The 21,654-nt window shown below is 52.1% G+C and overlaps 6 protein-coding genes and 1 long non-coding RNA gene across 11 annotated transcripts; 4 read left to right on the top strand and 3 right to left on the bottom strand.

The window, feature by feature from the left end:
* Positions 1 to 261: 261 nt before the first annotated feature.
* LOC133156500 (transcription initiation factor TFIID subunit 4-like) lies at positions 262 to 4,795 on the bottom strand. 3 transcript variants are annotated; one of them, XM_061282274.1, is made up of 16 exons: positions 4,352 to 4,795; positions 3,740 to 4,279; positions 3,505 to 3,662; positions 3,330 to 3,425; positions 3,037 to 3,240; positions 2,838 to 2,960; positions 2,676 to 2,765; positions 2,444 to 2,602; positions 2,280 to 2,343; positions 2,097 to 2,202; positions 1,729 to 1,925; positions 1,490 to 1,620; positions 1,292 to 1,417; positions 1,160 to 1,216; positions 933 to 1,055; positions 262 to 770 (listed from the first exon to the last, which is right to left on the bottom strand). In XM_061282274.1, exons 1-16 carry the CDS (start codon positions 4,773 to 4,775, stop codon positions 609 to 611), a joined length of 2,760 nt encoding a protein of 919 aa, XP_061138258.1. In that variant the 5' UTR covers positions 4,776 to 4,795; the 3' UTR covers positions 262 to 608. The 3 variants fall into 3 exon arrangements, with proteins under 3 accessions (XP_061138258.1, XP_061138257.1, XP_061138256.1); XM_061282273.1 differs by having other exon boundaries at positions 1,729 to 1,898; positions 3,740 to 4,795; XM_061282272.1 differs by having other exon boundaries at positions 3,740 to 4,795.
* Positions 4,796 to 5,323: 528 nt separating this feature from the next.
* On the top strand, positions 5,324 to 8,850 carry LOC133156534 (protein LSM14 homolog A-B-like). Of its 2 annotated transcripts, none has more exons than XM_061282341.1 (9): positions 5,324 to 5,460; positions 6,079 to 6,242; positions 6,399 to 6,555; positions 6,696 to 6,881; positions 6,954 to 7,127; positions 7,368 to 7,512; positions 7,596 to 7,634; positions 7,765 to 7,978; positions 8,175 to 8,850. In XM_061282341.1, the coding sequence occupies exons 1-9, from the start codon at positions 5,337 to 5,339 to the stop codon at positions 8,196 to 8,198; spliced, it is 1,227 nt and encodes a 408-aa protein (XP_061138325.1). In that variant the 5' UTR covers positions 5,324 to 5,336; the 3' UTR covers positions 8,199 to 8,850. The 2 variants fall into 2 exon arrangements, with proteins under 2 accessions (XP_061138325.1, XP_061138326.1); XM_061282342.1 differs by having other exon boundaries at positions 8,178 to 8,850.
* A 1,674-nt stretch (positions 8,851 to 10,524) lies between these two features.
* Positions 10,525 to 11,320, top strand: LOC133156565 (uncharacterized). Its single transcript, XR_009714883.1, has 3 exons — positions 10,525 to 10,623; positions 11,081 to 11,104; positions 11,187 to 11,320. It is a non-coding gene; the product is annotated as an uncharacterized LOC133156565 (long non-coding RNA).
* A 25-nt stretch (positions 11,321 to 11,345) lies between these two features.
* LOC133156522 (glucose-6-phosphate isomerase-like) lies at positions 11,346 to 16,005 on the top strand. The gene is made up of 18 exons (XM_061282321.1): positions 11,346 to 11,610; positions 12,229 to 12,319; positions 13,156 to 13,224; positions 13,292 to 13,411; positions 13,484 to 13,567; positions 13,697 to 13,843; positions 13,918 to 13,989; positions 14,061 to 14,105; positions 14,189 to 14,242; positions 14,311 to 14,371; positions 14,448 to 14,491; positions 14,558 to 14,710; positions 14,795 to 14,924; positions 15,002 to 15,078; positions 15,224 to 15,352; positions 15,412 to 15,487; positions 15,564 to 15,630; positions 15,714 to 16,005. Exons 1-18 carry the CDS (start codon positions 11,489 to 11,491, stop codon positions 15,835 to 15,837), a joined length of 1,665 nt encoding a protein of 554 aa, XP_061138305.1. The 5' UTR covers positions 11,346 to 11,488; the 3' UTR covers positions 15,838 to 16,005.
* mphosph6 (M-phase phosphoprotein 6) lies at positions 15,922 to 17,298 on the bottom strand. Its single transcript, XM_061282365.1, has 5 exons — positions 17,123 to 17,298; positions 16,897 to 17,009; positions 16,536 to 16,626; positions 16,365 to 16,468; positions 15,922 to 16,264 (listed from the first exon to the last, which is right to left on the bottom strand). Exons 1-5 carry the CDS (start codon positions 17,168 to 17,170, stop codon positions 16,117 to 16,119), a joined length of 504 nt encoding a protein of 167 aa, XP_061138349.1. The 5' UTR covers positions 17,171 to 17,298; the 3' UTR covers positions 15,922 to 16,116.
* On the top strand, positions 16,910 to 20,525 carry LOC133156532 (ATP-sensitive inward rectifier potassium channel 11-like). Of its 2 annotated transcripts, XM_061282335.1 has the most exons (7): positions 16,910 to 17,050; positions 17,894 to 17,955; positions 18,392 to 18,569; positions 18,765 to 19,004; positions 19,300 to 19,569; positions 19,626 to 19,833; positions 19,925 to 20,525. In XM_061282335.1, the coding sequence occupies exons 3-7, from the start codon at positions 18,411 to 18,413 to the stop codon at positions 20,341 to 20,343; spliced, it is 1,296 nt and encodes a 431-aa protein (XP_061138319.1). In that variant the 5' UTR covers positions 16,910 to 17,050; positions 17,894 to 17,955; positions 18,392 to 18,410; the 3' UTR covers positions 20,344 to 20,525. The 2 variants fall into 2 exon arrangements, with proteins under 2 accessions (XP_061138319.1, XP_061138321.1); XM_061282337.1 differs by lacking the exon at positions 17,894 to 17,955 and having other exon boundaries at positions 16,915 to 17,050.
* Positions 20,453 to 21,567, bottom strand: LOC133156550 (CD59 glycoprotein-like). Its single transcript, XM_061282362.1, has 3 exons — positions 21,045 to 21,567; positions 20,830 to 20,931; positions 20,453 to 20,703 (listed from the first exon to the last, which is right to left on the bottom strand). Exons 1-3 carry the CDS (start codon positions 21,322 to 21,324, stop codon positions 20,501 to 20,503), a joined length of 585 nt encoding a protein of 194 aa, XP_061138346.1. The 5' UTR covers positions 21,325 to 21,567; the 3' UTR covers positions 20,453 to 20,500.
* Positions 21,568 to 21,654: the final 87 nt, after the last annotated feature.

A 21,654-nucleotide genomic window follows, 5' to 3' on the forward strand; every position in this document is an offset into this window, starting at 1 on the left:
CACGACCGGCAGACCGGGGTGCTCGTCACAAGAGCCAAAAGAATACACTTAAAGCATTTAAAAACCTGCAAAAAGTCTTAAAAAGTGAAGAAAACCTCCAATTGGCACGACGAGCTCCAAGTGGGGAGTGTGCTGCTGTAGAGGAGATCGGAATCAGGGTGCCTTATCTTTCTGCTTTTCAGCTGAACCACAAATGCAACAATGTGTTTACCATACTTTAGCATGGCGCTCATCAAGCTTGAGTGGTATGGGAGGGGGGGGGCGGAGGGGGGGAGTGGGGGGGGGGGTTCACTGCCAGAATATCTTTAATGGTCAAGTTATGATAATCATTGGCCAGCGCGACTGATATATACGTGTGTGGGCGGAGTCACAATGTTTTAGTTTTCTGAAACTTCCTTTTCCAGATGGGCTGCCACAAAATCCGAGGTGTTGCTCATTAGCTCCGAGGCTAATCTGAACGCTAACAGCCATCGGCTGAGGCGTCCCCACATGTCGTCCTGCGATGGTATGGAAAGTGTTGCCGCGGCGATGGGGAAGACACAGGTCGGTGCTGTTGGGGGGGGGGGGGGGGGGGGTATTCGGGGCGGCCGGGGCAATGGGGGCGGTGCTCACTTCAGCAGCGCCTTGTAGAGCATTAGCGAGCGCGCGGTGCTGCCGTCCTGCTCCAGACACACAATCAAGTCCCTGAGGTTGACTCTGGTGATACGCTGACGCCAAGGCTGCCGCGGCGACGACAAGGCCGTGGAGGCCGAGGACGCGCCTGACGCCACCTGTGGACAGAAGAACGCGTCACATTTATGCCACAGGCGCATTTTCCTTTTCTGTAGTCAGTGTGTCTATTCAATCCTGTGTCCACTCTGCAATCTAAAATGAAGAAAGTCAAGAGAGCAGAAAGAGGAAGGCACCTCTGGCAGGGGACGGACGAGCGTTACCTCAGCAGAGGAGGCGGTGGCGCCCGGGGAGTCCAACTTGCGTTTCTTTCGTGGCCCGATAGCGGCAAGCGCAGTCAGGTTGGCATCGCGTTGGCGCATCTGAGCCAACTCCTGCTGCTGCATCTGGCAACGCAAACATCAAACATGTTCAAAGATTGAGACCTTTTGACTTTGGTCATTTCTGATGGGAATTTTTTGTTTAGCAGAAGTGGTGAGCCCGAACCAACCTCTTTGGCCTTCTGCTTGAGACGGGCCTGCTCGGGATCCTCCTGCCTGGCTCGACTCTGCCACACAAACGCACAGACAAATGAGAGTCAAATGGTCAGACCCAGCCTCGGTGGCGTTTTCCTGGTCGGGACCTTGGCGGCCTTGAGCAGGATCTCCCTCTCTTGCTCGTCCTTCCTTTGCTTCTCCAGACGCTCCAGTTGCTCGAAGAAGCGAAGCTGGGCGCGAACGTCGCCGGTCTGCTCGTGATGCTCTTCGTCCTGAGCGTAATGTCACGGCATTAACATCCTTCTTGCAAGCGCTTTTCCGGCGTTCGCAGGAAGTTGCGTCACCTTGACAACGTCCGATCGGTGTTGAGCCAGCGCGGAAACTTTCTCCAGCAGCGAGCGCAGTCGCGACTGCGTGGCGTGCGACACCAAGTTGACCACCTCCAGAGGAACCTCGCTCACGCCCAGCCTGCGAGCTGACAGCAAATCGACACAACTTGTCATTCGGCAAGCTTTTGGAGTTGACGGCCAGTTACCTTCCAGCGAGTCGCGCACTTTCCCCGCTCCACCCCCCAGTCGCTCACCCGTATCCGAAATGCGTCGGTGTAACAGGCCGGCGGGCAGGAAGGCCTCGTCCTTGCACGAGCGGATCTTGGTGCCGACCAGCTCGGAGCTGGTGGCCAGGATGCGAGCGTTCTCCTCGCTCAGGTTGACACCGGCCATGGAGGCCACGTCGTTGATGTCGTCGTCGTCTCTGCAGAAGTACCAAGAAATACAACCACTGGAGCCAAAGGTTGGTGCTGTCTGTTTTTGGCCACAGTTCTTCAGCATCCACATTTACGATTGATGTTTTTGTAAACCCGCATAAACAAAATGTAATGTATTGTAAATTTATCTTTCTTCCCTTCTCAAAAACACCGACTTGAGGACGGAAAAATGTCACATGACTCACCTGAAAGTCCCGCCCCCCGGGTCTCCCAGCTTCTTCTGATTGGCTGGCGCCGCCAATGTGACCACGCTTTTAGCAACCATGGCGGTGGGTGCTCGTGTCAGCGTGCCTGCACAACATGCGCAAAAGCTCAGTACGGTGTTCCATTGGTGGCGACTGCTCGAAGGAAATCTCGTCAACACTCACTAGGAGTTCTCACACCCACCACCAGGGGAGCACGAACAGTCTGCATGCCACCACGACACGGCGCCTGAAAAACCAAACAAAAGACATCAAATTAATGTTCTTTTCAACTTCAAGTGACAAGCCGAGAAAGACAAAGGAACAAGCGAGCGCAAATGTTTCCGTACCACGGTGGCAAGTGGCGCATTCATCCGGACTCCGGGCGTCGATATGGGCAAGCGGGGTCGGATGGCGGCGTTCGGGGACGGGGCGTAAGCGGAGGCGGGGTGTGAGCTCAGCGACTGCTGGCTGCTGAGAAGCGACTGACGCAAGGCAGGAAGACTTTTCTGAAAATTTAAAATGTTTGAGTCAATGGAGACGAGCAGCAAATGTTATTCATTGGTTATTTGTGATGATGACCTTGAGGAAGGGGATGAGGTAGGGCTGTGGGGAGGACTTGAGCTCCGCCTGCAGACGACTGGTGAACTCCTCGGGCTCGATCTTTGCATCCTGCACACACATTACCCCAGTGTTACACGCAAGCAGGCGGGCGGGCACGCAGGCGCATGCACGCTGACGTACGAGGAGGTCCTGAACAAGCGCTTTGACGTTCTTGGAGGTGTCGGGTGAGGGTGAGTTGTTGGATGCCAGCTTGATGAGTGTGGCCAGGAAATTTTTACACTTCTTCACGTTTTCCTGCATTTCCTGAGGACGTGAAAACACGACACACTTTGGTCGAGCGGAGTCTACGCCAACCCCCCTTCCCCCACAACGGACGCACCTGCGACACCACCGTCACTCTGTTGCAGCTGCCGGGCACGGCCGCGCCGCTCACGGGCGCCGCAGCGGCGGACTTGACTGCGGCGCCTGTTGCGGCGGGAGCGACGGTCGTGGCCTCTGTCGCCGTTGCCATCGGCGTCTGTGCCTTCAGAGGCGGGGCCATCTTCACAGAGACACCGGGGGCGACAGACGTCACCGTGACAGCCTTTGGTCACAAAACAACAGCACCAAGGCAACGGCAATCAACAAACTTAGCAGTGTCAGGTTTGACTGGAAGAGGAGAAAGCGCTTCACCTGTACTGAAGAGGACGAGGAAGAAGAGGAAGGAGACTGAAGAAGTCTCGTTTGGGGGGGTGTTGCCAGACGGATATTCTGAGGCGCAGCAGGAGCCTGTGTACACGCACACACAAAATCGTCACCGCTTGCTCGTATGTGTAGTGACTCTTGCGTCAGTGGCGTCACAACTCACTGGAGCGGTACTGCTGACTCGCATGGTGGCGGGCGCGGCGGGTCTCTGAGGGACGGCGGTCACGCTGGGACTCTGCTGCGTTTTGGCTTGCGCTTGGGCCAGGACCTGCTGCGGCACCATCACCAGCTGACCCGTCTCGATGCGGACCAGAACCATACCTGACACAAGATCAACACAGACAGGTGAAGCATTGAGTCAGAACATCTGGACTCTCGCAATGTGTCGAACGGCTCACCTGCGGGCATGGTGAACCCGGGGGGAAGCTGGATGGTGGCTTGCTGCTGAGGCCGGACGGCCAATGGGGGATGAGCGGCGGCCGGCCGGATGGTCCCGCTCGCCGGCCCGACAGTCCCGGTCACCAGCCCAGGTCTCTGAAGCTGGACAGCGCCAGCCGCTCTCACCGCAGGCTGGCCCAGCCCGTTGACAACCGGCTTGACAGCGGGGGGGCCGAGGGGCTGAGTGACAGGTGAGCGGGCTGCCGCAGGGGGTGGTGGGGTGCCAGCAAGGATGTTACCGGAAGCTGGCTGACCTGGCACCAGCATCTTACTGTGGTTTACCAGCTGAGATGGTGAGGGGGCCCCAGAAGGTCCCACAGGCCCACCTTTGGACTCCAGGCCGTTCTGAGCGGCGCTCGGGAGTCTATGCTGGGCGGCAGAGGGAGCCGTGGGAGCCGCGGGACTCGCGGACTGAGTTCCGGGGAGGAAGTTGGCCGGGGAGGCCATGACCGCAAGGGGGCTGGTCGTCGTCACCGTCGTGGGCGACGCCGCCGTCGCCGCTGCAGAGTTGAGCAACTTGACGACTCCGGCAGTACCGTTCAAACTCATCGTGCTGGGCGACGCCGTCCTACCACTTCCTTCGGGTGCCCACTGGAAGCTAGCGGCGGGCTGGGCGCTCAAAGTTTGGACTGCCGTCACGGGGGCGGGCGAGCTAGAAGCAACCGGCCCGAACGAGTGCGGGCCGGCCCCGCCGACCGCCGGGCCGGCGCTCCCTTCGACGGAGGTAGAAGAGGAAGAGGAGAGAAGATGAGCGGCGGCGGGCTGGAGCTTTAAAGCCGCCCCCGGGTGTCCTTGTTGCGGCTCTTGCTCGGGCACTTTCCCTGAGATGTGAGTGGCTGCAGCCGGAGCTCCGTCGTGTCGGTCGGTAGCATAGGACGCGGGATGGGGCTCGGACTCTCCCAGTTGCGATTCGAGCGAGCCAACTAAGTCGCTGACCGCCTTTTCGTCCACTTCATTGAAGAGCATGTCCTCCAGCGGGTCGGTGGCTCCCGCCATCTTTGATATTGGACCCTTGTGCAAATCGTATTTTAGAATTTGCGCATGCGCTGAGCACCCGCGTTGCTCTCGAGCATAGAAACATAGCAACTAGATCCAACCCGAAAACGCCGAACACTTTGCGCCTAAAAAACCGAAAGGCCCTTCCACAACTTGTTGCTGTTTTATGATCCACGGAAAATGTTTTTGCATTTTCTCTAATTCGCCTATTATATTATAAACTTGAAAATCGCTGGATTTGTGGCAGCGTCGTGACAAAACTAGCAACATTTGTTTGATTTTTTGGACGCGAGCAAATGGCGCCGCTGCGGACATTTCTGAACATGTAGATCTAGGTGCCCGCTCGTGCTCGGTCTATGTCCCATCAGCCTTCGCTGTCGCGGGCTCTCAATGGCGGCTGAGGAGGACTGATGATGTCGAAGCCATGTTTGTAGCATATTAGCGCGTAGCGCCGAGCAACTGAACTGACGACGAGGGACTACCGCGCGCTTGAGTGCCCAGTTCGGACAGCTCGCTCGCCGTTACTCAGTCTTTTGGCCCTGGTCACATATACAGGACAACATGAGCGCCGGCGGGACGCCCTACCTCGGCAGCAAAATCAGCCTCATCTCCAAGGCCGAGATCCGCTATGAGGGTGTTCTGTACACCATCGACACTGAGAACTCCACCGTGGCTTTAGCCAAAGGTAACCCCTTTAGCATTAGCACGCTACTCAGCACGCGAGGCGGCAAAATCTGGAACCGGTCGCAGCTAACGCTGAAACTAGTCACTGCCAGGGTCCTTCAGTTCCCTACTCTCCTTCCCAAGGGGGGAGGGGCAAGTTCACTTCCCTTGTTTTTGTCATATGCTCAGACATTTCGATCAAAAGATGAGTATGACAAAATAAAAATGCATCTTTTATTTCATGCCTGTTACATTGAGATGGTTGAGCGCCTTTTGCTTGAAGCCACCCGGCAATGTTGTTGGTTGCTCAGGTATTGACTTCTTCAACATTAAACATTACGTCTAGTTTTAAATGTAAGAAAAGCTGAACTCTTGTCTCCTATCTTTTGAAACAATTTCTGCAGTATACAACTAAATCGAAGGAAGTGACCTTGCAGTTGAAGAACACTGTTGTTGACAATTGTACTCCACACTTGGTTGTCTAAGGTTACATGGACGATCTCTGGCAGAAAACGCCAAGGCAAATCTCCACAGATGGATCAATTCATATGCTCCTGTGATTAACGTGTTGAATCGTGCAACAGTTCGTGACACTCCCGTAGTGGCACACTCAAGCCCTCATCCGACCGTGTGTCTCCAGTGCGTTCGTTCGGAACCGAGGACCGGCCCACCGAGCGACCCATTCCCCCTCGAGATGACACCTTTGAGTACATAATTTTCCGCGGCAGCGACATCAAAGACCTGACGGTGTGCGAGCCCCCCCGGCCCACCGGCTCTCTGCCCCAGGACCCCGCCATCGTGCAGGTGCGTCGTTAATTAGCATCTATGTTGAGCAACGACAACATAACGTAGAAGGACAAATAGCTGATGAGCTCGAGACAACTTGAGGTTATTTGAGTCTTAAGCAAGACGTGAGTCTCTCACTGGAATGAAATCTGAAGGGTTTTTTTTCCTCCTCAGTCGTCCATGAGCTCCACTTCGTCGGCCGCGGCCTCGCTACCCAACTCTTTCCAGTCGGCATCTTCCTACGGGCTGTTCAACCGGGCCACCGCCGCCTCCTATGGCCAGTTTGCCGGCACACCTCAGCTCTCACCACACTCAGGACCTGCTGCCGGTGGTAAGCGCTTCCGTGCTTCCCTCACGGCATCATGTCCGATACTTGTCAATGGCAGGGAAAGAGCTCGTCTACCTGTGTAGGTGACAGTAGAAGGGCGAGCGAGTGTTCTCCAAGCTCTTGAGTCTGCGGCTGTCCTGCAGGGAGCAGCGGGTCGTCCGCCGGCGTGCCGCAGAAGAGCGCCGAGCTGGCAGCCGCACGGTCGGTTGCATCGGTTCCGAGCGCCACCGCAGCCAATCCCGGCGCCATCCCGGGCCGTCCCGGCCAGCCTCGTGCGGCCCCTCCCACTTCGACTCGACACCGCCCGGACGCCGCAGATGCTAGGAGGGGTGAGAACGCTTGTGCGTGTGCGCTCCAGCCCTCAAAAGTGCATCGCTGACCATTTTGCTCTCATTCCCCAGCACCTAACAGCCGGCGAGGCCGAGGGGGCAGCCACCGCGGCAGGGGACACTTTGGCGTGCGGCGAGACGGAGCCAGCGTCAAGTTCGACAAGGACTTTGACTTTGAGAGCGCCAACGCACAATTCAACAAAGACGACATCGAACGCGAGTTTCAGAGCAAGTTGAAGCTGAAAGGTGCACGCTTACACGCTACTGCAGGCATTGTCACGCTTTGTCAGGGGGTGGGGGCTGGGGTGCACGCAATCCCCTCTGCCACCACAAGGGGCCGACTCAAGAAGGGGAATAGCACTGGCAGAGCACAATCCTCCTGTTGCTCATTGAAACTTGATTGAAGACATGAAAAGACTGAAATCTCAATTTGCTAATCATGTCGTCCCAAATGATGGAAGCGTGTGCTGGTGGCGTTGCGTGCAGATGAGAAAAGTGAGCAGGCACTCAACGGCGAAGAAAAAGACGGCGCTGACGACGCGCACCCACAGGGAGAAGATGCGCTGAGACCAAAGTGCTACTACGACAAGACCAAGTCCTTCTTTGACAACATCTCCTGTGACGACAACAGGTGAGTACATTACGTCAGATATGTCAGCATGCAGTCTCCACTTTGCCCCGCCCCTTTCCTAACGTGTGCTCTACTTCCAACAGGAACGCTCACGACAGGTGCGGCGGCAGTGGCTTCCCCAGGTAGTCATGTGACTCACATGACATCCCAACACTAGCGTGACCACGCTTCCCAAGCACCAGACACTCCCCCAGGCCACTCAGTGGAAAAACAGCATTGACGTCAAAATGCAATTCTCTGCCCCGCCCACAGGGAGCGCCGGCAGACGTGGGCGGAGGAGCGACGCATGAACGCCGAGACGTTCGGCCTCCCACCACGTCACAACCGCGGTTACCGGGGGAGTCGGGGAAGAGGGCGGCCCGCCGGCCGGGGGTCCTCGGGCCCGCCTCAAGGGGGCGCTTTCAGGGGAGGATACAGGGGGAACCACGCTGGCCGGGAGTTTGGAGACGCCGGGGCCGCCTACAGGGTGACGCAACCTTTTTTTGCATATATGGAGAGCATTGTGGTGCCTTGAGATGAGGCTCGGGCATCGAGAGACTCGAATACAAACCAAAAAAAGGAGATTCCTCGTAAGCCGCTCGCATCCCATCTCCAGGCACCACCTTTCTGTTTGCCCCCAATCTTTACATCTTGTCGACTGACGCTTGTTTTGCTGCTTTCAGAAGGACAAGAAGATACCTGCGTAGCGTTGACCACCAACCTGAAAATGCTTTTGTCACCAGCACTGCTTGCTGCAGTTTGCGGGGGGGGGGGTGCTTCACATTTTGTAAGTTGTGTTTGGGAGGTATGGTGCAGCTCTCTTTTCTACTAGACCCCCTACTCACTCACTCACTCACTCACTCACTCACTCACTCACTCACTCACTCTTCCCCAGCCTCATCTCAATCCTCATGACTTTGCGCTCAAATGTGCGGCAAAGGATTTACCTCAGAACCAATACAATTTGCACTTCCAACTGTCTGAAACAAGAGTCAGCCAAAGTACCCCCACTACCACCGCCGCACACAAAATAAATGATCAGGGTGAGCTGGCGGGTGTGTATGATGACTTTATGGCTTTGTTGCTTTTTGATGAGTGTGCAAGTTAAGACAACAAACTTGACGGTTTGGATTGGCAACGTTACCAACTTGGGAAATTTGTATTTAAACTTCAACCCTAACCCTACAATGCACTTAAACTATTACGTTGCCAACTTTTGAATCTCCAACTATTAAATGTTTGCCATTATTATTCACAACTTTCTCTTCACAAACAAGACGCCAACGCATATCAACCAATCATTAAATCATATGACAGTCTGGTCGACCAGTAACTGATTCAAATAAAGAGCATTCATGAGTCTGTCCTGTTTTCTGCCGGCAAAGTCGGTGTTCCTGAATGGTTTCTGATCTCCAAATTGTCTACAGGTGGGTAGTGCAAAATTGAAAAAGAAATTGTTTCAAATATCTTACAGTGAGGGCTGTGGACTCGGTCGGAGTTTTGCACCGAGTCAGAGTCCGGCCTCTTGACCACGAGTCCGAGTCCGGCTGTCCATTTTTTCTGTTAATTCATGTGACTGCTTAGTCTTTATTCAAGGCTAATTTAGATCAAAATCTAAATAATTACAACAGTTTTGTGATGGCTTTGTCTTTATTAAACATATAAACGAATACAATAAACAGATACTTTCATGTTTTAATCATTAATTACACCATTATAGTTCAGCCATTTATCTAAACACAAATAATTAGTGACGACCCCACAACTATCGAAACACATCAATGATATAAGCTGGGTGACATAATCGTCCTTGACATTAGTACATAATGTAAACATTAGCCTAAATGCAACTCAACGTGGCCGCATTGATCGTAACTTACGCTTCGTTTCCCCCCCAAATCTAGAGGCAAAACATAGTTCTCTCGCTGCTCCCGGGTTCTTCCATCTTGGCTGCGCGCGGGGCATTGTGGGTCTTGTACGTGCACGCAGGCAGGTAGGCGCGGGCGCGCACGCAACTAAATTTGTCTTCATAACAAGCAAGCAGGGCTGTGGACAGTATTCCTACTAGGTATGGGCGATACCAATGATTTTGGATTCGATCCGATACCAAGTATTTCCTGCCCAAAATATTCAATACCGGAAGTGTAACTTCCCGCCCAAAACCCCAATTTAAATGCAGTGGCATTCTTGCTCTTGGAGAGTCATCTATTGAATTTTGTAGAAAAAAGTATTACGTCATGTACATGAATTATTAACCTTTTTAGAAAAACATTGATGGAAGATGCATATTAATAGTATAACTTTAATTAAAAGGAGCTATTCTTTACTTTTTTCTCTCTCTCTCTGTTGGGAAAAAGTTTTGTCTTTTAGTATATTGTAAAAAGAGACATGGTACCAACAGAGATGCGGGGCTTGATCGTCATGAGCAGCAAAACTATCAATTTGTAAAGCCACTGGATACTTACATTTAATATTGTAATACTTTAGTGTTGTTTATAGGAAGTGGAGTTACAAATAAAACGTATGGCGTTCGACCACAAATTGAAAAGGGGAAAAACTTTATTTATAAATGACTGACTAAAGCGCAGTAATTATTGCTTCAAATAGCACATCAACCACAAATGCTTACGATTTTTGGTTAGCACCTGATACCTGGATATGTCTTGCCTTTCTGAAACGCTGCTTCTAAGGTACTTTGGTACCTTAGCCTCGGTGTGGCTGCAGGGTTTTCCGTCGCTGCCTTAGTGTCTGCGGCACGTTTCAACTGCAGCTCTTCATGAACCGTGGGGTGAATTTTACTTAAATGTTTTGTTAAGTTTGTGGTGTTGCCACAATATTTAATCATTTTGTGACATATTTCACATCTTGCCTCGTTGTTATTAACTAAAATATAATACCTCCAAACCAGACTTCTCTTACGTTCGGACTGGGCCGCCGTTGTGGCCATGCTTGTTAGTGTTTGGATTGGAACGGGAGGCGGAGGAGGAGGGCTTGGCTTGTGAGAAGAGGGGGCGGGAGCAGAGCAGAGCAGGACACGCCGGTGCAGCAGGCGGAAGGAAAAGTAGTGCTAGCATGAGTGCAAGTCGTCAAATCGGAGCAGAAAAAAATGAGGAAAAATATAATTAAAGAATTGTAAGTATCGATATTTTAGCTAGGGAGATCGATACTAAAAAATGAGTAGCCTGGATCGATATGTCGATATTTTGGTATCGATCCGCCCATCCCTAATTCCTACGCGCATTCTCAGCAGCATGATGAAAATAAAATTGAACGTATTTTTTTTATTGTCGGACTCAGTCAAAATCAGCACCGAGTCCGGCAAAAATGACCGAGTCCGAGTCCACAGCCCTGCTTACAGTAGTTCACTACACAACATATTGGGATTTCTTAAAATACTGGATTAGTGTACTTTTGTGTCTTAATGCCATCATAATCAAAATTGAAACAGGCTTGAAATATTTCAGTTTGTGTGTAGTGGACTGATATACAAGTTGTCTACATGCGCTTGTGATCGTCAATAATTTGTCTACATGTGCTCCGCGATTGGCTGACGACCAATTCGGGGTGTCCCCTGCCTACCGCCCCAAAGACTGCCTGCATGCCCGCAAACCTTGTGAGGATACGCGGTTCTCAGGATGAATGAATAAAACAATTCAAATAATGGACTTCACCTTCGATGTTGTCATTTTTGGCAGCCACCTGTAGATGTACAGACGAAGTGATTTGGCAAGTCTTTACGGACGCCCATCTTCTCCACCATTGATTGGGCAGGACGCGAGCGGAGGGCGGATTCTCTGCCGCTCATTGGTCAGTACAACTGGGGGAGGGGAGGGGCTCTCTATTCCTTATTGGCGTGGGGGGCGGGTGCAAGTCGACTGAGTCCTCACTGCTCACGTTTGTCGTCTTCCTGCGTCTGCAGCAAGTCGGAGCGAGTCACCTGGGCGTTCATCTTCTTCCACTTCTTGTCTTTTTCATTGTCGCGGTCGCCCCCTTCATCATGTCCCTCCTGAGCGACGATCCCAACTACCAGCGGCTGGAGAAATGGCACCGGGGCAATGGCGGAAGTATGAAGATGAGGGACATGTTCGCCGCCGAGCCCGACCGCTTCAGTCGCTTCAGGTGGGCGAAACCGAGCCGAATAGCAAACTTGTCCGAAGCTGCACCCTCGCTCGAAGGACGCAAGCTTGCTGGCTTCGTCACGTTATGTCTCGTCGTGCGCCACAAGGTCATCGCCGCCTGTCGTCGTTAGATCAACATTAATTTGTATTTTTGTTTTAAATGTAAATTCCTCTGCTGCTGATGTATTGTCACATTGTAAATGTGGCGCGGATTCTTCAGCTTTTAAACCTTTTGGCGGCTTAAAGCAGGCTAAGCGCAAATGCAAGCTGCAGGGCAAAAGGCAAGGCCACAATTGTCGGACAGCGGCGCTTGTGTGCCACACATCCAAAATGACAATCATCTTCTTCATTATGCTGACTCAACCGTTTTTCTACGTCAACATTCTACACTGAGCGTCAAGCCGTTAGCGGCCATGACGTCACGAATGGTGAGACGTGCCCCGCCGCACGTTCACCTTGCACCCTGCCCTCCATCCTGATTGTTTACGTAATAGTTCAAATGTCAGTCAGCGTGACATCTTTGATGCACGTGCCGGTCCACTTAACCAGTTGGTCCAAAAGAACTTATAAAAATTCTGAACGTAATCGATGTTATTGTGTGTTTGTGCTTGCGAGTCAGTGTGCAGGTGGAGACGCCTGAAGGCGACCTCCTGCTGGACTACTCCAAGAATCTCATCACCCCGGAAGTCATGTCCATGCTCATCGCCATGGTAACCGCTTCTCTTCTCTAATCAGCTCCGAGGTTCGCTTCATTGAGTCTGCAGGGCTTTTTCCCTTGCAACGTTTGCTTTGTCCAAGAGCAAGAAAGGATGGATTGTACCTCCATGTGCCCTGCGATTGGCCTCTCGCCTGTCAGCTAAAATGGGCTCCACCATAATAACCAGAACCCATATTCTAAATCAAGATGGCCTCCGTATCATTCTATATGTGATATGTATCTTTTGGAACTGGTTTGTAACCAGTCCAAAAGCAGGAAGTTGACTCTTGTGTCAGGGCTGCGTGGGAATGTCGCAAGCCAGCAGGTGAAAGCTGGCGGTGGTCCAACTTCCTGCTCAATGGGGTAATGTACCGGCTGAGCGACCGCATTGTTCGACCAAAATGATGAAACGTTTGCGCAATCTTGACCTCTCGTGCTCCGAAACAGTTCAAATATGGCAATACTAGTTGATGGGGATGGCAAAAAAGTGCGGAAGGGGTGGACATCTGAGTCGTCCATCTATGGTGGAGGCACGCAACATGTTGGAGGACTCCACAAATGTTTGCTTTGCCATCAAGTGGAAGCGGAATATCCCCCGTAATTACGCGGGGGCAGTGTTGGCAGGGGCCATCTTCCTATCAAAGTTTTGAAATAAAGTTTCAACATTTTTTTTGGTCAAAGCGTGTGCTATCAATACAGGAGGACAAAAGTTTTTGTTTGACATGTGAAACCTTATTGTGCGCAAGCTCATGCACCGTGCCTTTGCCCCTCCTAGCTTAGCGCTGCTGGAGGCACGCTCTTGAAAACGTCTGTGTTCATATCTGTGCCCAATCATGTGACCCGTGACAGGCCGAGTCCCGAGGGGTGAAGCAGGCCCGGGAAAGCATGTTCAAAGGGGACAAGATCAACTTCACCGAGGTGTGTGCACCGCTCGCTGGCCCCCTCCTCCAGTTGGTGCTCATCCAGCGTGTGCGTGCGCCTTTAGGGTCGCGCTGTGCTGCATGTGGCCCTGCGCAATCGCTCCAACGTTCCCATCCTGGTGGATGGAAAAGATGTCATGCCCGAGGTCAACCGCGTGCTGGACAAGATGAAAGTCTTCTCGCAGGTGTGCGAGTGTTTGTGCGTATGTACATATGTAACGGAAAGTGTTGACTTTGGTGTCTTGTGTCGTGGACAGAAAGTGCGCAGCGGCGAGTGGAAAGGTTTCACGGGCAAAAGCATCACGGACGTGGTCAACATTGGCATTGGGGGCTCCGACCTGGTGAGTTGACCTCGTGTTCGGCCCGAAGGGAAAAGGTCATGCCGATGCTTCTCGCGGGTTCTCCAGCAACTGTCGTTTGTCTGATCTTGACCCTCGCCTGATCCACATGTTTGGCTTTGTGATTTTCAGGGTCCGTTGATGGTGACGGAGGCGTTGAAGAGCTACTCGGCGGGCGGCCCCAACGTCTGGTTTGTTTCCAACATTGACGGCACTCATCTGGCCAAAACGCTGGCTCAGCTTGACCCGGAGACGACTCTCTTCGTCATTGCCTCCAAGGTCATGCCGGCTTTTGGCTCGCTTTGATGAGGGTGAGAATGACGATGATTATTTTTATTTATTTTTGCATGCAGACGTTCACCACGCAGGAGACCATCACCAATGCTGAGTCCGCCAGGGACTGGTTCCTTCGCGCCGCCAACAACGTAAGCATTTTTCTGTTTTTGGGGGTTTTGGGGGTTGATGTCGTGCTGTTCTCAATGTTGCTGTTTTCCAGAAAAGTGCTGTTGCCAAACACTTTGTGGCTCTCTCCACCAACGCGGTAAGTCAACCTCCGTCATCACGTTTCTGACGACCGGTCGAATGGCACGCAAGCAATCTGTCAACTTTTTTTTCGGGATACAGGTCAAAGTGCAGGAATTTGGAATCGACACGGCAAACATGTTTGAGTTCTGGGATGTAAGTATGCGTTTGTCTCTGTGTGCGCGTGTGCTGACGCTTGACCCATGTGTCCGTGTTGTCCGCAGTGGGTCGGAGGTCGTTACTCGCTGTGGTCCGCTATTGGCCTTTCCATCGCGCTGCACATCGGTACACCTGTCGCCGCATCGTCTGTCCTGCTTTTGACCCCTACGCCTTCTCAACTCGCCGCTCGGCTCTTTTTCAGGTTTCGACGGCTTCGAGCGGCTTCTGAGCGGCGCGCACTGGATGGTGATGATGATGATCGTAGCGTTGGTGCAAATACTTACGGCGATATTGACGATCGACGTGTTGCAGGACAATCACTTTGTGAACACCGGTCTGGACGAGAACATCCCGGTCCTGCTGGCGCTTTTGGGCGTTTGGTACGGCAACTTCTTCCAGGCCGAGACGCATGCCATGCTGCCCTACGACCAGTACATGCACCGCTTTGCCGCCTACTTCCAGCAGGTACGCCCAGCGTGTGCGTGTGTGTGAGAGAGAGAGAGAGAGAGAGAGAGAGAGACAAAGAGCCGGCCGGTGTGACGTTTGCAGGGCGACATGGAGTCCAACGGCAAGTACATCACCAAAGATGGAAGTCGGGTCAACTATCACACCGGGCCCATCGTGTGGGGTGAGCCAGGAACAAACGGCCAGCACGCCTTCTACCAGCTCATACACCAAGGTGTCACACACACACGCACGACATGGCGGCTTGTCAGCCACTCAGAGTTGCCAACTGGCTGTGATTTTTGTTGGCAGGCACCCGCATGATTCCTGCTGACTTCCTCATTCCGGCGCAGTCGCAAAATCCCATCAGGGACAACCTGCACCACAAGGTCAGATAACAAGCGCAACATTTCGGGCCAGCAAGATTGGGCTCGGTGTTGCGCAACACAAGCCAATTTGAGAGCACACCTAATCTGGCAATTGTAGTTTTCCTTCCAAATCATGAGCTTGAATTTAAAATGCTCGTCTTTTCAGATCCTGTGTGCCAACTTCCTGGCTCAGACGGAGGCCCTGATGAAAGGCAAAACGGAGGCGGAGGCTCGCCAGGAGCTGAAGGCTTCCGGCTTGTCGGGACAAGCCCTGGACAAACTTCTTCCTCACAAAGTAACAAAGCACACGCACGCAGGCTCTCAGAGTGGTTTGTGAGCGCTTTTCTTTTGAAGGTCTTCGAGGGCAACAAGCCCAGCAATTCAATTGTCTTCAAAAAACTGACGCCCTTCATGCTGGGAGCGCTCATCGGTCAGTCGCCACACACGATGACGGCTGCCATGTGAAGCGACCACCGATGACGATTGTGATATTTTTGTGTGTTCAGCCATGTACGAGCACAAGATCTTTGTCCAAGGCGTCATCTGGGGCATCAACAGCTACGACCAGTGGGGGTGAGTTTGCCGCTAGGACTGCGTTATGTCAAGTCAGCCAAATTGGTGCTAAGTTTGCCTTTTTGTCCCCCGCACCCCCACAGCGTGGAGCTGGGCAAACAGCTGGCCAAAAAGATCGAACCGGAGCTACGTGACGCCACCCAGGTTTCGTCTCACGACACCTCCACCAACGGACTAATCAACTTCCTCAAGAAGAACTTTGCTTGACTTTGTCACATCACATTGCCGCACCTACTTTGTCTCGTCCCCGTGTAGTGTCTCACGTCTTGTCAGAAAAAAAAAGACCACGCAAACGCTTCCTGCGGTTTAATAGGCCCTTAGTGCAGCCAGCAGTGGTGAAAATCTTTGTCAGCAAACAATAAAAATGTCCAAATATTTTCTGCTAAAGCGTGTTAACTTGACAAGACCAAGTTCAAGCTCCTGCAAAGTTTTTTTTTTTAAAAGGAAAAAAAGTCTTTTGGAAAAAAAAAAAAACATCCGTGTGCGTCAATCGGAAGGCTTAAGGAACCTTTTCTTGTTTTTGTTCTCCAGTGCGTTTTGGTTGACGTCAAGGTTGTCGTCTGCGTCTGGGATGTCGTTTCGGTCTCTCTTGCGAGCAAACTTCTTCTTCAGGCTTCCCACTAAACTCTCGTACCTACAACACAACACAACGCTAATAAACAACCCCAAGAGGCCTAGTGGACGAGCGCTCAAGATTGGTCCGCTGCGTCAAAAATGGCTGCCCGGCAACACACCTGAGCGCCATCTCTTCATCCGTCACGTCCGTCTGCATGCGACCAACGTCAGCGGGGTCGGGTTGCCGTTGCCCCGTGGTAGGATTCATCAGCGCCATAAGTTTCTGCAAAAGCGCAACGTCAGACTCTGCGTCACCGTGCCACATCCAACATGACCGCCAAAGCACAAACCTCCACTTCGGGGTTGAAACCGTGGAAAGACATTCGGCCGTACAGAAGACCCTCGAACGGGACAAAACTTTTCTCCTCCACGATCATGTTCCTTGAGGGCAAAGCATCAAGTTGCTCATCCAGTAACACGACGAATCACAATTGATCCACTGTTGGGATGTTGGGAGTAAGACTGATATTTTGTTAAGCATTAGGAAATCACTTTAATCATTTTCCCATTTTTTAGGCGGACGTGCAAATGAATTTGGATGAGGATTGGTCGCGGTTTTCAGACGTAAACATCATTTTTATCCCATCATGCCTTTCTACTGTCGCTAATTATGACGCCGATCAAGCACGTGTGTGTTTAAGTGTTTATTACTCTTGCGTGCGTTGTTCGGGCAGGTCCAGGTACCAGTGCTCGTCACTGATAATCCTTTTCTCGTCTTCTTGCAGCTGTTTCTTCGTCTCGGCATCCAAACCTCTCTGCATGAACTGCCAAGAACCGCGCGAGGATTACATACGCGATACACATTGTAAGGTTTGCATGTGCGTTGACGTGCTGCATCGATCGGGTCATGATTTAACGATGAGCCGGCGTGACGTACCTTCATGCGCAGAACGTTTTTGGAGAGTCTCGTCGAGTCTGCTGACATTTTCAAGGTTGCTCGACGCGGCCACTGAACGTCGAAGAAAAACAAGAATCACCAAATAAAAAGCGAAAGAAAGTCCAGACCGGAAGAAAGCGGAACGGCTTTTCTTCTTCTTCCTTTTCGTGCCGTGTACGACTGCACTCGACTAACACTGCCGGCCCGTTACCGCCACTAAGTGGTTTCCCGTCGTTACTGCAATGGCACACGGGCCAGATAATTATGGAACTAGTCAAAAGACACAATATTAATGAAACATACATACATGGATATTTAAACCCTTCTACTTTATTTGTGCGCACATACTCATACACAAAATTTCTTTGAAAAGGCTATTTATTTATTCATCCTCCGACCCATATACGAGTCCGTCTTGGGAGAGGAGCCATTTTACGGTGCATTCAGGTTCCGTTGGATTTTTCGTGGGGGAAGAGAAGCTGGCGTTATCATGTCGCTTTAAATCACACCAGAACAAATCAGCCTCACCTTTCAAAATAAGTCAATAGAAAGCAAATGAACGACACTTGTCGTAAAAACGCTAAACAAATATTTGATTTGTGTTTGTAAAAGTTTACATTCATTATCTGGCTGTTGTTATTCTGTACTGATGAGACAGAAACCACAGGACAGGTGGTGCCTATCATTTTACTTTGAAAGAGATCCGGGAAGTGTTGTTGTAGTAAAATTTAACCAGTTTCGACCAATCATTAGTTGTCCTTCACACATCAGAACAGCAAAACGATGGAGAGCACAAATACGTCACTTTGAACAATACCATCGCCGATTGTCAGGTAATGAATGAGCCGTGACGTTCATCTTTTCCATGTTTACCTGTAATCAAATTAATTTGAAAGGCGAAATTTGGACGTGATCAGCTCATTGCACTCATCCTATCGCTCACATCTCATTGATAAAAAACAAAAAGACAGCCAAGGCCATCCACGAATTTGTGGGTTTTACTTTCATTGCGCTTTTTTAATCACAGGATAAATTCATTGCACGATAATAATGTTAATGACAACAACAATAATAATAGCTTTCAAGGGACCCGATGACAATGAGTAACAATTACATAGTAATATATTTATTTATTTATGACATATATATATATATACACACACACGCACACACACGCACACACACACATACATACAGTTACTGTGACTGAACCAGCGTTGTGTGCGTGTGCGCGCCCGCGTGTATGCGTGTGTGTGTGTGCCACACAAGCGGGCGGCCGTGTGTCAGCATGCTGGCCAGGAAAGGTTTGGTGCCGGACGGCTTCTTACTGACCCGGCTAGCAGAGGAGCGCGAGCATCCGAACCGGAAGCGCTCCAGGAGCCAGCGGGCGCGCTTCATCACCAAGACGGGCTCGTGTAACGTGGCCCACAAGAACATCAGGGAGCAGGTTAGTAGATGGCGAGATGGAGCACGCTCTCGAAGTTGTTGTTGAACACCTTTTGGTTTAGACTATTGATTGATTGAATGAATGAATTTAAATTAAAATACCTTTCACATATTGGAATGACTGTCATCAAGTTGAGTTGTTGTGGCGCCACCTGGAGTTGATAGGTTGCATCACGTGGTTGCGGTTGCTTGGCAGGGTCGCTTCCTGCAAGATGTGTTCACCACCATGGTGGACCTGAAGTGGCACCACTTGCTCCTAATCTTCACGTCGGCCTTCCTGTGCTCGTGGATGCTGTTCGCCATGATCTGGTGGCTCCTGGCTTTCGCCCACGGGGATCTCCAGCCTCTGCACCATCGCGTGGGGATGGAGATCGTTCCCTGCGTCACCGCCATCAACTCCTTCACATCCGCATTTCTCTTCTCCATCGAAGTCCAGGTTGGACCTTTGCCTTTGTATTCTTGACGGCTCATCTAGCATGCTTCACCATTAGCATCCACAATGACATCCGCAAGATCGGTGCTCCGCAAACATTTTGAAAACAAGAGCTAACAATTGCTAATGGCAAGTGGTGACTAAAAACACATTTCCACCCGTGAGCTTCCTTTTTGGACGAGTATCTTCACGTTCAACCGTTGGGCCATCTATTGAACCCGGACACTGGACGCCGTATGCTAACCAGTAGCTCAGTGATGGCGAACTACCTGGTTAACGCTGAGGGTGGTGCATCCAGGTGACCATCGGCTTCGGTGGACGTATGGTGACGGAGGAGTGCCCGGCGGCCATCGTGGTTCTGATCGTTCAGAACATCCTGGGCCTGATCATCAACGCGGTGATGCTGGGCTGCGTTTTCATGAAGACAGCGCAGGCCAACCGGCGGGCCGAGACCCTCATCTTCTCCCGCAACGCCGTGGTGGCCCCCCGCAACGGGCGGCCCACCTTTATGTTCAGGGTGGGCGACCTCCGCAAGAGCATGATCATCTCGGCTACTATCCAGCTGCAGGTAAGGAGGCTTGGACTGATGGATGGATTCCATTTTTTCACATTGTTGTGCGGCAGGTGATCCGTCGCACGGTGACGTCGGAGGGCGAAGTGATCCCGGTGAGCCAGCTGGACATCCAAGTGGAGAACCCGCTGAGGAGCAACGGCATCTTCCTGGTATCTCCGCTCATCATCAGCCACACGCTAGAGAGAGGAAGTCCACTCTATGATCTGTCTGCTCACTCTCTGGCCACCGCTGACCTTGAGGTCATCGTCATCCTGGAAGGTCCGCAAGCGCCCCCTGGTGGAATGATCCTAAAGAGTCCCGTTATTCTTGTATTGAAATAATAATGTTTTGATATTTGCGTTGTGTCCAGGCGTGGTGGAGACGACAGGCATGAGCATGCAAGCCAGAACGTCGTACACGCCCGACGAGATAATGTGGGGCCGCCGCTTCGTGTCCATCGTGAGCGAGGAGGACGGCCGCTACTGCGTTGACTACTCCAAGTTCGGCAACACGCTTCCCGTGCGCATGTCGGGGCTCAGCGCCAAAGAACTGGAGCAGACGCGCGGCCTCCGGGAGGCCGGCGCTGACGACGCCGCCGATGTGCGACTGCAGGGTTGGGGACTGGTGCGGGCCGGGAGGCGGGCCATCCGGAGGGGGGGGCGGGCCTGCGAGGGCGCTGCATCCCAACCCTGGTACGACCCAGCCCGGGAGGAGGCGGAGCCCGCCGCCCGGGAGGAGGCGGAACCCGCCGCCCGCCAGGAGGCCGTGCCCCTTGAGGTCATCGGCTGAGGGATGTGCGAATGAATCCTTTTGGGGGCGGGGCGCCGACAGACACACATTCACAGACAGCATAACACCGGCGCAGAGGCGATTGGACTCCAAACAACTTGAAACGACAAACCTTTGTTTTTGTCTTTATTGTTGAGCAGCCAGAGGTCACGTGACCTCACAGCCAGAAGACGAGCGCGCTCAGCAGCCAGCCGATCAGCAGCGGCGAGCCCAGCGGGGTCGCGGCCGGCGCCCCGCTGGAGTTGCACAGGTTGTTGTTGCAGCAGCGGTAGGAAAAGGGCGACATGGCTGGGAACATCTGAGACAGGCGCGAGTTGTCGCAATCCGTGTAGCGGATGCACTGACGCAACGTCTTGCCACCTACGCGCACACACAAACAATAAAAACATGCCCACACACGTCAGTAACAAATGAATGTACAACACGACATGATGAGCACATGCACACACACGGTAAGTGCGGGTTGAGGTCACGGCGTGGGCTGACCTTGGACGCTGAGCGTGAGGCAGGCATCCTCGTACGTGCATTCGTGGACGTTCTCGCAGCGGCCGGTGTAGTCGGAGCACTTGTAGCAGCGGAGAGCGCCACCTGCGGCCCACCACAACATTTGACGTGATACTAGTCAAGTTCTTGTCGAGTAGACGAGATGCTACGCGAAGGAAAAGTGGCCGCTCGGCTTTTTTTACGCTAAACTAACTTACTTGCGTGTACCAAGGCCATTAAGATCATCAGGACCAGGACTGGATCTGCGCGTGGCGACATGTCGTCGTCTTCTGCTACAATCCACTCGACACGCAAACCACATAAGGATGAGGCGTATACACACACCACATGTCCATAATGTGCCTTTGTCCTAATCTTCCCACACACACACACATCTGGACACAGAAAGACAGTCACATCAGGACGTGCAAAGACACACAAAGGGCGATTGAGAAGCGTCCGCCATTGATGAGACTGGAAAATGCTTTGGCCGCTCATAAAATCAACACTGGAGACCTTTCACCGATTCACGCTGAAAAGCACACAAAACACTTGCACACAAACATTTAGTCAAGAATGGCACGGTTCATTGGCCGGGCTGCTTGGGTTGGCGTTTGCCTCGACCGCTCACTTGGGCGCTTTGTTCCACTCTGCTCGAATGCTTATGAAGGTCATGGCGCTTGCGTCACTTCGAGCCCGGTTTTCCTAAGAACCCGCAAAAGCACTCCTCTTTGTAAACTGGAACAGCTACTTTTTACCTTCCCTCCCTTCCCTGTGACATGTTTGTGTGATAGCAGTACCATTTATTTTGCACTTTCAATTGGACTT

This window comes from Syngnathus typhle, linkage group LG7, assembly GCF_033458585.1.
Source record: "Syngnathus typhle isolate RoL2023-S1 ecotype Sweden linkage group LG7, RoL_Styp_1.0, whole genome shotgun sequence".
Taxonomy (NCBI): domain Eukaryota; kingdom Metazoa; phylum Chordata; class Actinopteri; order Syngnathiformes; family Syngnathidae; genus Syngnathus; species Syngnathus typhle.

Excerpts from the sequence above, each read along its gene's own strand:
- LOC133156522 (XM_061282321.1), top strand. The coding sequence starts at position 11,489 with ATGTCCCTCCTGAGCGACGATCCCAACTACCAGCGGCTGGAGAAATGG. Across the intron at positions 12,320-13,155 it reads TGTCCATGCTCATCGCCATG|GCCGAGTCCCGAGGGGTGAA; the intron begins GTAACCGCTTCT and ends GACCCGTGACAG. Across the intron at positions 14,106-14,188 it reads TGGCTCTCTCCACCAACGCG|GTCAAAGTGCAGGAATTTGG; the intron begins GTAAGTCAACCT and ends TTCGGGATACAG.
- LOC133156500 (XM_061282272.1), bottom strand. The coding sequence starts at position 4,775 with ATGGCGGGAGCCACCGACCCGCTGGAGGACATGCTCTTCAATGAAGTG. Across the intron at positions 2,961-3,036 it reads GAGTGACGGTGGTGTCGCAG|GAAATGCAGGAAAACGTGAA; the intron begins GTGCGTCCGTTG and ends TCACGTCCTCAG. Across the intron at positions 1,621-1,728 it reads CCGACGCATTTCGGATACGG|CTCGCAGGCTGGGCGTGAGC; the intron begins GTGAGCGACTGG and ends ATTTGCTGTCAG.
- LOC133156534 (XM_061282341.1), top strand. The coding sequence starts at position 5,337 with ATGAGCGCCGGCGGGACGCCCTACCTCGGCAGCAAAATCAGCCTCATC. Across the intron at positions 6,243-6,398 it reads AGGACCCCGCCATCGTGCAG|TCGTCCATGAGCTCCACTTC; the intron begins GTGCGTCGTTAA and ends TTTCCTCCTCAG. Across the intron at positions 6,556-6,695 it reads CTCAGGACCTGCTGCCGGTG|GGAGCAGCGGGTCGTCCGCC; the intron begins GTAAGCGCTTCC and ends GCTGTCCTGCAG.
- LOC133156532 (XM_061282335.1), top strand. The coding sequence starts at position 18,411 with ATGCTGGCCAGGAAAGGTTTGGTGCCGGACGGCTTCTTACTGACCCGG. Across the intron at positions 19,570-19,625 it reads CGGCTACTATCCAGCTGCAG|GTGATCCGTCGCACGGTGAC; the intron begins GTAAGGAGGCTT and ends GTTGTGCGGCAG. Across the intron at positions 19,834-19,924 it reads GGTCATCGTCATCCTGGAAG|GCGTGGTGGAGACGACAGGC; the intron begins GTCCGCAAGCGC and ends CGTTGTGTCCAG.
- LOC133156550 (XM_061282362.1), bottom strand. The coding sequence starts at position 21,324 with ATGAGCGGCCAAAGCATTTTCCAGTCTCATCAATGGCGGACGCTTCTC. Across the intron at positions 20,932-21,044 it reads AATGGCCTTGGTACACGCAA|GTGGCGCTCTCCGCTGCTAC; the intron begins GTAAGTTAGTTT and ends GGTGGGCCGCAG. Across the intron at positions 20,704-20,829 it reads CCTCACGCTCAGCGTCCAAG|GTGGCAAGACGTTGCGTCAG; the intron begins GTCAGCCCACGC and ends GTGTGCGCGTAG.
- mphosph6 (XM_061282365.1), bottom strand. The coding sequence starts at position 17,170 with ATGTCAGCAGACTCGACGAGACTCTCCAAAAACGTTCTGCGCATGAAG. Across the intron at positions 17,010-17,122 it reads AAAACGTTCTGCGCATGAAG|TTCATGCAGAGAGGTTTGGA; the intron begins GTACGTCACGCC and ends GGTTCTTGGCAG. Across the intron at positions 16,469-16,535 it reads GTTTCAACCCCGAAGTGGAG|AAACTTATGGCGCTGATGAA; the intron begins GTTTGTGCTTTG and ends GCGCTTTTGCAG.